The 11195-nt window shown below is 39.0% G+C and overlaps 1 protein-coding gene across 7 annotated transcripts in view; it reads right to left on the bottom strand.

The window, feature by feature from the left end:
* Positions 1-592: 592 nt before the first annotated feature.
* Positions 593-11195, bottom strand: part of UIMC1 (ubiquitin interaction motif containing 1) — a 123019-nt gene continuing 112416 nt past the window's right edge. For 6 of the 7 annotated variants that reach the window (XM_043465813.1, XM_043465814.1, XM_043465812.1 and 3 more), the window contains exons 11-15: positions 7464-7542; positions 5186-5357; positions 2633-2696; positions 1578-1620; positions 593-1060 (exon numbers count right to left, since the gene is read on the bottom strand). In XM_043465813.1, coding sequence (XP_043321748.1) covers positions 850-1060; positions 1578-1620; positions 2633-2696; positions 5186-5357; positions 7464-7542 — 569 coding nt within the window. In that variant the 3' untranslated portion in view covers positions 593-849. The remainder of the gene's footprint in view (positions 1061-1577; positions 1621-2632; positions 2697-5185; positions 5358-7463; positions 7543-11195) is intronic. The other variant, XM_043465811.1, reaches the window with a different exon arrangement.

Below are 11195 nucleotides of genomic sequence, written 5' to 3'. Positions count from 1 at the left end.
GAGGATAGACCACAGCTCTGTTCTTCACTGGAAGATCCTGAGCAAGAAGGTTGAGAACATGCATTCCTCTACTGATGTACTGAAATAGAAGTTACTTCCTGTTGCTGCTATGACCTCTTTTGGCAAGAGAAGCAATCTCAGCTTTAGCAGATAAATATGAAAGGCATCTCCACTGGTTAATCCAGGAAGAAAAAATAATTGTATAGAAATTAATAACTTGAGAGTTCATTTACAACTTCCTGGAAAGAATGACTGGGCATATTCCTTCAAAGGTCCTGTGCTCTGGCTGAGAAATCTTAATTGGGTGAGGCAGCAAGATGAAGCGACAAGTCACTGAACAGTAAGGACAGCAGAACAGAAGTAGTATTCAATCCCTTGGCATCTTCCAGAATGATGTCAGAGAAGGTCAAAACAGTAAAACTGTACACTACACATTCAGTGAATATATGCAGTATGTCAGAGACCAGTAATGGAATTCCAAAACATGCAATTTATGAGTCTGAGAACTAGCTCCATAATTAAAACACCCCGCCTCAGCCCTGCAACACAGAGACAAAAAGGAAACTCTCCATCTTATTGAAATAAGACTTCATACAAACATAGATAAATATATTTAAATTTTCTTTTTAACTATACGTGAATTCAAACAGATTGTTATAAAACAGAACACTACACACAGTTGTCTGTATAGCTCATAGAAAACATAAAAACCAGAATGCTGAGTAGATGCTGGTAGTAGAAACTGTAGGGGCAAAACTTCCTTAACAATGAACTGCAGGCCACTAAGGCTTAATGAACATGGCAGACTTCTAGTGCTAATGATTTTGTCAACCTTCGGACCCTAGAAATTCAGGATTTCCTCCTTCTTCCTTTGCCTGCTTTGGTTTGTGTCTGGCTACGTGGCCGGACAGTAAGCTGCTTTTTAAAGTCCACTAAGCAATCTGTGGCTTCTGAAACAGAAACAAAAGACTTGATGGGAGACTCATTTGAATCGAGATGTGTAAGGGAATTCTTCATCTCTCTGCTGCAGCCTGCTTCTTGTAGCCCTGGTGAAGACACCCTAGAGAGGAGAAAAAAACATCAGAATTCAAGATACACCTACTAATAAGCAATAAGTATGTGTCTCAGGGGTATTTACATATACTACTAGCTCACATAATCTTTGGAATAATTCAATCAGATAAGTACTGTCATTTCCCTTTCACAGCTGAGGACACTGGGTAAATCATACACCCAAAGCTACACAGTCGGGCAGTGAGGAAATGAGGATTCAGACCCAAATTCCCAAAGTGCTTGAATTCTAAGTCAAAAGATGAGGGCTGGGTAGGGATAGACAGGCAAAAAAGAGTAAGATAGCTTTTTCTGTGCTTATATTAACACCATGAGTGAACAGAGGTAGTCATCCAATTCTTAGCCTAGACATATGAGGGTCACAGAGTTATATCGAGAGTGGTCACACAGCTCCACAGCTTTCTACTTCAACTGCTTGAATACCACATTATACACAGAATATAGGACCAGGCCTGTACTTTTCTAAAACTGTTGACAGCCACACTTCAATGCACACCCCAATTCACCTGAAGGCTCCTGTTTCTGAAAACTTGGTCTTTATCTCTGCATCTGTGATAGGAGAGAAAAAGTAATAATTTTTTCAGTAGTGCTACAATCATAATACTTTTCACTGATCATGTGCTCCTATGTTCTGGGCACTGCTCTTCATCAGGTTTATCCAGGTAGCTCAGATCCCCAATCCCCAGACCAATGGAATGTGAGCATTAGCATCCAATAGGCTTAGCTGCAGAAGTACAGAGGTGAACACTTTTGAATGAATAACCACTGAATAAACCTACTTCAAGTCTGGACTTGAGGAACAACGAGTTGCCAAGGGAAATATGCTACCTGCAGATCTATAATCTGCTAACCTAAAGGCAGCAGGCTATGGGGCTCAGAGAGGCAGCCTTTTTATAGTCATCACAAGACACAACAGATTTACTTGGTGGGAATGAACTATTAGAACTAAATGGCAAGCAAATCTCATCAGACCTAAGCAAAAGTTCCTCTTTCATCTACAACTAGTAAATTTTAACAAAAGTAACTACCAACAACAAGAACAATAATAATAATAGCAGCTAACATTTATCAAGAGCCTATTTACATCAGGGAATATATGTGGAGCTTTACTAGATATAATCCTTTCAATCTATGAAGCCAGTATCACTAACTCTATGCAATGCTACAGACTCTCAGGAGGGTAGGTAGAGACACTAAGCTAAGGGTAACATGAATAATGCACAAAACATCAGGAGAAGACAGTAATGTCTGGTTTTCAGTGTAAAAGGTATTTAGGGCTTGTGCCATTGCCCTATGATTTGGAAATGTTTTTTTCCCAATTTAACAGACAGTAGAAAGCTCAAGCTTTATAAAAGCTGAAACAAAACACATGATAAATAAGACAGAGTATTTCACATTCCTTAGGGAGAGATGATCTAGATCAAGTCTCAAAGGCCAGCTGATTGGGTCAAATGTGTACCCTCATAACTCTAGTAAAAACTGTAGTAAAAGAGTTGGTACTGGCTATGTTTATTGGAAGGCCTTAGGCAGAAGCTCAGAAAACTGGTCCTGAGGGCCTCACCTGCAGTCTTGTACTCAGATTGTTCCAAGAGACGGAGGAGACGACCTTCATTTTGGCCTTTATCCTGTGTCAGAGAAAAAGAGATGAAAAGGTTACACAGAGAGTCTAAAATACAACTTCCTAAAAAAAATAAAAATAAAATACGACTTCCTTAGCCTAGATCACAGATATCTCCACCTGAGAAGAGGTGTGGGGACATAGCTGAATGGAAGTCATTTGCTTTCTAATAAAGGAGGGTACACAATTAAAAAAAAGAAAAAGGTGGGGGGCTTCTCTGCTGATTCAGGTGGTAAAGAATCTGCCTGCAATGCAGGAGACCTGGGTTCAAACTCTGGGTCAGGAAGATCCCCTGGAGAAAGAAATGGCAACCCACACCAGTATTCTTGCCTGGAAAATTTCATGGACAGAGCAACCTGGCAGGTTACAGTCCATGCTGTCTCAAAGAGTCCAACACAACTGAGTGACTTATCACTTTTACACAGTAAAAAAGCAAATATGATTAACAGATACATCTTTATGCCAAGAATATATCCAGGAATGGATACGAGAGTCAAGGCAAATTATTCTCAGTTTAGTTCAGTCACTCAGTTGTGTTCGGCTCTTTGTGACCCCATGGACTGCAGCACGCCGCCAGCCTTCCCTATCCATCACCAACTCCTGGAGCTTGCTCAAACTCATGTCCGTTGAATCAGTGATGCCATCCAACCATCTCATCCTCTGTCTTCCCCTTCTCCTGCCTTGAATCTTTCCTAGCATCAGGGTCTTTTCCAATGAGTCAGTTCTTCACATCAGGTGGCCAAAGTATTGGAATTTCAGCTTCAGCATCAGTCCTTCCAATGAATATTCACGACTGATTTCCTTTAGGATTGACTGGCTTGATCTCCTTGCAGTCAAGGGATTCTCAAGAGTCTTTTCCAACACCACAGTTCAAAAGCATCAATTCTTCAGCACTCAGCTTTCTTTATAGTCCAACTCTCACATCTATACATGATTACTGGAAAAACCACAGCTTTGACTAGATGGACCTTTGTCGGCAAAGTAATGTCTTTGCTTTTTAATATGCTGTCTAAGTTGATCGTGGCTTTTCTTCCAAGGAGACTGCTCTTTACAGCATTGGATTTTACTTCCATCACCAGTAACATCCACAACTGAGCGCTGTTTTCGCTTTGGCTCCCTCTCTTCACTCTTTCTGGAGTTATTTCTCCACTCTTCTCCAGAAGCATATGGGCACCTACTGACCTGGGGAGTGCATATTTCAGTGTCATATCTTTTTGCCTTTTCACACTGTTCAAGGGGTTCTCATGGCAAGAATACTGAAGTGGTTTGCCATTCCCCTCTCCAGTGGACTACATTTTCTCAGAACCCTCCACCATGACCTATCCGTCTTGAGTGGCCCTACATGGCATGGTTTATAGTTTCATTGAATTAGACAAGGCTGTGGTCCATGTGATCAGTTTGATTAGTTTTCTGTGATTGTGGTTTATTCTATAATAACCTTTGACCTATGATAGATTTGGAGAAGTTTAAAACAGAAAATAACAAGTTTCAAGTTAGCTTTTAGAGACAATGATGCCAGAGAAAAAACTATCTCTGTGGTATAAACACATACCCATAAGCCTCAATTCCAAATTACAACCTCAAAAATCACCCCATTCATACAGGGGTCCCTTTTTCCCCTCCTGACATATTATGGCTTCTCCATCTTGGTGTGCAATGATTGCTGTGTCAGTAAGTCTAGAATATGGAGCTGCTGCTTTATCTTTAATTGCAAAGCCAAGACTTGCTCTTCCTGTTCTCTAATCACAAAGGCCAGAACGCACATCTTCCCAGTGACCAGGGTCAGATCCTACGACTTCCTAATAAGGCTAGGAACACGAGGTGTTCAGCAGAGTTGATCGTGAATATGTTCCTGGCAGTGGGGGTATGACTAGAAATACTTTCTGGAAAGTCATTTGGCAATACGTTTCAAGAGATTTTAAACTGTTTAGATTCATTGCCCTAAGAGCTCCACTTCAGGAAATCTATTCTAAGGAAATAATACAAAGACCAATTAATGCTTTAAACATAGCATTATAATACAAAAGAACTGGAAACAATCTGAATGTCCAATAATATGAGAATGGTTAATTGACTGTGTGATACAAACATTAACAGTAATTTCAGAAACAGTTTAAAAATATACTTAGGAAGTTTGTTATGCTACAATAACTGTGTATGTACATATACAATTAATTAAAAATGCATAGGGAAAAAAAGACTGGAAAAAAAATAGGCCAAAATACTAAAAGATGTCATCTTTGAGTAACTAAATTATGGGTGATAATTCCCCCTGATTCTTCATACTTTTTTTTTTAACTTCCTGTATTTTCTATATTAAGTATATACTACTTGAGTATATATTACTTTTATTTAAAAGAAAAAATAATTTTAAAAAGCACAAATCTACTTTCAAGATAAACAGAAGAAAAGGAAAGAGGGAGGAAGGGGAGAAAGGAAGCCCCGAACAGAAATGTGAAGAACTAGGTAACCTTTCCTAAAACACTCCACACATACCTTTAGGTTCCTCAGCCGCTGCGGACGCTTCCTCCCCACAGCTGTGCGTACTCGCTCACCCTCTTCAGGCTCATCTCCTCGGTCACCTCTCGCGCGCTGGAGACAGGACTCTACGTGACACTGGTACTCTCTGAGTGGAACAAGGGATTTACAGAGGTAACACTTCTCATCCCTAGCCAACCAGAAAAAATGAAGAAAAAGCAGTTAAAAAAAAAAAAAGATTTGCTTTTGCCTCTATGCTCCTAGATACATCTCAAATTGTGTTTTTAAATCATAAAGTTATTCTATGGAGGAGAAATGTCAACCAAAGCAGAACTGCTCAGCAGGATCATCAATAAAATGAACTCAATGCCAATCCAAAGGACTGAGTGATTAGCGGTTTTCCCTGGCTGTTTCTTTGTATCCTGCTGTTGCAGCACTAGGATGATAATGAAATAAGCTCTTCTAACTAACTCAAACAACGCTGATCCCTCTCCAGACATAAAATATTCTGTCAAACTCTTCTCAAATTAAGTGTAATAGTTTTTTCATAGGGAAGTTAAAAATTTAGACAGAAAAGAGAACACCAAGAGCATTAAATCAAAAATGACATTTCTACCAGGGAGGGTGAACTTGTCTGATTAGTAAATCAAGTCTGTCTATATGCTGCCTTCCTCAATTCTACAGCTAGGAAGTTACTAAAACCATGTGGCTCTGCCACAGGCTTTTGCATAACTTCATATATATAGCTATTTTTATCTTCTTATAACATAGACTTTGTGTAAAGAGAGGAAATTGTGTCCTTGAGGTAAGGTTTATTGGCATCAGTGAAAATGGAATCCCTGGAGACAAAGGAAGAAAATGAACGCTCATGAAGCATTTTCTCTGTGGTGAGAACTGGTGCAAGGCCCTTTAAACACAATTTCTCAATTAATTCCTTGGCCCAGTTAGGAAGGTACTACTCTCCCCAATGTCCTATAGCTAATAATTGTCAGAAGCCAGGATTGCCTGACTCATAAGATCATCTTAGTTCTAAGAAGCTAAAGAAAACCTTCCAAAACTTCTGGCTGTTGCGACTCAGTTACTACAGAAAGATTTAGACTGCCTTTAAGAAAAGTTTCTCTGAGAGGTCTTTAAAATAGGAGAAATAAGTCTCTCAAGTAATTAATCATCAGAAAGACTACAAGTGAAACTGTGCTTTATGAGAAAAGTTAGACTAGTGTACCTTTCAAGATTTATCCATTAATGTAAAAAGCATTATTAATATCCTACTTACACGAGAGAAGCAGCACTGTAAAAGCAGCATAAGTTTTTGAGTCAGGTAGACTTTGCCAGTTCTGGCTACATGATCTTAACTAGTTACCCATAATTTCTCTTCAGTTTCTATAGCTATTTTTTAAAAAGAAAAAAATACTACCATATCAACAATTGTGATAGTTATAAAGTAAATAAAGCACTCAGCACAGTGGCCGGCACATAATATTAAAAGCTCAACAAAGAGGTATTATTGTTATTGCTGTCTCACACACATTCCATTAGATGCTGGGGATATAAACATGAATGAAGGCAAGTATCTGTCTTCAAATATTAAACTCATAGCCTAGCCAGGGAGACAGAAATGTCAAAAATGAAAGAAAAAAAGATTAGTGCAATAGTGTGATGAATACAGTCCTAGGAGAATATCTGCATGATGGTAGGATTCTAAAAGAAGGAAGTGTATCAGCTCTGCTCAATTGGATTAAGGAAGGCAGCTATGAAATTTAGAGTCTAAGATAGGATCTGTGTTTCAAAGAAAAATGTTTCTAATTACTAACTGCTCTAATGTATTGTTGGTGATATCTTTACTTTTAGGAGGTAGCACTTATACCTGACCTCCCCCTTGCCTCTGCCTCCACTGGGAACAAATGTGCGTTCTTAGTCAAGCTGCAACCCACAACCCAAGGAAGTCTTCAATATTGCCCAATTTCTTGCAACTCAACTTCTGTACCACTACATTGCAAAATAGCTCAGTGCTTCCCCAAAGCACCAAACACCAAAACGCAAATTCAAAGAAAACAGAAAGCTCAGAGCAATGTGGAAGTGGAGTGGGTGGCAGGGTCTTTTCAGAGTAACAAAAAGGGACACAAGAGGCCACCAATACTGACATAAACTGAGAATACTAAACAGAAATTCAGGCGTTAAAGCAACGATTTGATTGCCTGGTCAAAGAAACCCAGGGTAAGAGAGGAACTGGTCTCTCATTTGGTCTAAGCAATGGTATGTTAAGCAAGAGCTCCGTAAACACAGTGCACCTACTTACTTGTCAATGTCTAGGGAAGTCTGAGCAGCTGTCGCACTGTCACTTCTATTCAAGGCCTCTCTTTGACTCCGAGTCAACACTTTCAACAAAAAAAGAAAGATAAGAAATAAAAAAATTTAAAAAGAAAGAAAATCTGTTAGTCTGTAAATATAAAATGTACTGGAAGTAGAAAAGTTTAATATTCTGTTCCAAATGGGAGAGGTGACTAGGAAACCTTTGTCTTTCTACTATAAAGAATATTACTTGCATAATGTGGACTGAAACTGCCAGCCGCAAGGTATTTCCATATTTGCTAATGAGATCTAATTTTCCTCTATTTGCCATTAGATCTAAAGATCTATTCCACACCAAGAAAAGTTTTTGTGTACTACCTCAACTTGCAGCACTCAGGGGAAGGATTTATACTTTCCCAATGAAAATTCTGTCTGGTGTGATATACGCTCTAATAAGATGCTTTTTGATACATAGCAATGATAGCTACATCTGAGTGCCCACATTAGCTCCAATCTTTATAAAACACTGGAAAGGGTTCCATTTACCAGTGAGAAAAGCAGAGCTCAGAACAGTTAACACAACCAGTCTTTTCCACTACACTAGGACCACCTCCTAATTCTAGTGAATATAGACAGCTTTAGCCCAGGTGGCATACAAATTCTTTTCTCAAACCAAAAGGTATGTTTACAAAATCACACTCTCTTAAAGGGTTTTGGAAGTTAATTAACCAACTTGTTTTTCAGTCTTCATTCCTTGCAGTTAAGAATTACGAACATCTCACTTCAAACCTTGCCTTTGTCCCTCTTGACACTTGAAATTCCCATGATAGAAGATTTAGAAAGGTTATCAGTTCACAAAATAATTTAGGTTGTGGAAGCATTTACCTAGACCAGAGGTTAACAAATTTTTTTCTGTATAGGACCAGACAGTAGGTAGTTTAGGTTTGGAAGGCCATATGGTCTCTGTCACAACTACTCAACTGGGCATGAGCGTTCCTATAGCAGAAAGGCAGCCACAGACAACATTATAATGGGGTGTGGTGCGTGTTAGGTAACTGCAGTCACGTCCGACTCTTTTGCAACCCTATGGACTACATAGCCCATCAGGCTTCTCTGTCCATGGGATTCTCCAGGCAAGAATACTGGAGTGGGTTGCCATGTCCTTCTCCAGGGGATCTTCCCAACTCAGGGATCAAATCCAGGTCTCCGGCATTGCAGTCAGATTCTTCACCATCTTAAAACTTAATTTACAAAAACAGATGTCTGACTGTATTTGACTCTGGCAGCCCATGGTTTACCTACCCTTCTAGTCCAACCTACCACTCATAAAAATGCTTCTAAAAGTATCCCTGACAAGTGATTATACAGTCTCAACTTGACTATGTCCAATTACTGAGGAGAATTCACTTCCTCCTAGAGAAACCCATTCTACTGCTACACAACATTTCTAGCTCAATCTGCATTTATGGGCTGTATGGATACATTTACCCCCTTTTCCACAAGTCAGTTCTTTGAACATGGAACAAGTTGCATTACTTGTAACCTTCAAAACAGGTACTTTATCTAGTCATTAAGCTAATCTGTAATAAGACTTGGAATACAGACCCTTTTGAGGGCCTAGGGTAGCTCTAATCTTTTTAATGATCCTCCAGAGACCGGTATTATTATTCAGTCCTATTTTAAAGGTACAAAAATAAACTCAAAGGAATTGACTTTGCCAAGCTATCACAACTAGGAAGAAGAACCCAGGATACAGTCTAGATCTGTCTGCTTCTTATACCCATGTTTTATCTTTCGAGTTAACCTCTACATATACCCCAGTCTGTTAAGTCTTCCATATGTGTGGCATCCCAAAACAGATCCAATACTCCAATAAGCAATCTGACCAGTAAAGAGAACACAAGAACCACAAGCTACCTCATTCAGACTAATTCAGCCAAGGCTGTGACAATCTTGGTATTCTACTGGCTTAAACTGAACTTAAAGGCAGTTAAAATATATCCCCCTTCCTCCCAAATCATCTTCAAAATGCTATCAAGACAGGTCTCCTAATTCTATACTTGGGTAACTAAACTGTTGGGTATTTTCCCCCTTCAACAGGGCTTTATATTTATCCCTGTTCTTTTCAGTTGCACATTGCAGTCTGTTGAGATCATCTGAAGTCTTGATTCTGTCATCTGATGTTATACTAGCTCTCTGTTCCAGTTCTGCTTCATCTGCATATATGACAAGCATGCTTTCTACATCTTCATCCAAGTCACTGGGGAAAAACGGTTGTAAATGATTAGGCCAAGGACAGAGAAAACTGTGGCATGTTACCAGAGAAGCCTATCTTCTCCTAGTCCAAATTTCCTTTAAATACTTAATCAAGCAAATATTTATTGAGAATCTTTAATGTGTGAGTAATCTGGGGAGATAATAGGAAATTATGAGGCATGGTTCTTTCTCTCAAGGAGCTTACAATCTACTAAGGGAGACAGCACATACACTAAAATCACTGTAATACAATGTTAAAGAGATATGCATAATAAAACATGATCATATACAGAAGCAACTATTAATAATGTCTTGTCTCTGGGGAGGATGACAGGGACACCAGGGGACTAGAATAGGCAGTAGACATATTTTTCACTATATAGTTTTCTATACTACTGAATTAAAAATTTTAAGAAATATGCATTTACCTGAAAAAAATTAAAACTCTAATTCAAAAATATATGTATCCCTATGGTCACTGCAGCATTGTTTACAGTAGCCAAGATATGGAAGCAATGTAAGTGTCCATCAACAGATGAATGGATACAGAAGAGGTGATATGTGTATCAATGGAATATTATTCAGACATTAAAAAAAAAAAGTCCTTGCCATTTGCAACAACATGGATGGACCTAGAGAATATTATGCTAAGTGACGTAAGCCAGACAGAGAAAGAGAAGCACTCCATGATTTCACCTATATGCAGAATCTAAAAAATAAAGCAAACAAATACAACAGAACAGAAAGTGAGTTGTAGAAGCAAAGAACAAACAGGGAGTTGCCAGGGGTGGCCAGCAGGGGGCGGGGAGGGGCATGGGCGGGAATTAGGTGAGGGAGATTAACAAGTACAAACTTCCAGTTAGAAAATTTAAAAAAAATTTTTTTTTAAGTTTCTCCCTTTTCTCTTCAAAAGGAGAAATAGAGACAAGCTTATAGTGAGGACTTAGGCACAAATTAGACTAGATGATCTACTTCTAAGTTCCCTCCAACTCAGAGATTTTGTAAGTAAAAATAAAGTACTGCAGGAGAAAAACATCCTGGACATAGTTGTATAACCACCTACAAAACCCACCTCCTATTCTATCAGCTAACCCACATTTCTCCAACTTATGTACAAGGACTTTGAGAGATTTTATCAAGGGCCTTGCTGAAATCAATTCTTAAAAGACTGGCATTTCACACTACATAAACCTTTAAGTGTTTGCTGCCACCTCTCTATTTGTCCCCCATCTTGACTATCAAGTATTTTTCCAAAAAAAATACTTAGAAAACCACTCCACAAACAGGGCTGGGAAAGAAATTGTTTATAGCACTTCATATTAATATGAAGGTGAAGGGGTTAAGTCACTCAGTCATGTCCGACTCTTTGCAAACCCATGGACTGTAACCTGCCAGGCTCCTCTGTCCATGGAATTCTCCAGGAAAGAATACTGGAGTGGGTTGCCATTCCCTTCTCCAGGGGATCTTCCCAACCCACGGATTG

Source organism: Cervus canadensis, chromosome 4, assembly GCF_019320065.1.
Source record: "Cervus canadensis isolate Bull #8, Minnesota chromosome 4, ASM1932006v1, whole genome shotgun sequence".
In the NCBI taxonomy this organism is placed as follows: Eukaryota; Metazoa; Chordata; class Mammalia; order Artiodactyla; family Cervidae; genus Cervus; species Cervus canadensis.
The sequence above is the reverse complement of the archived record's forward strand: the minus strand, read 5'-3'. Positions and strand labels throughout refer to the sequence as shown.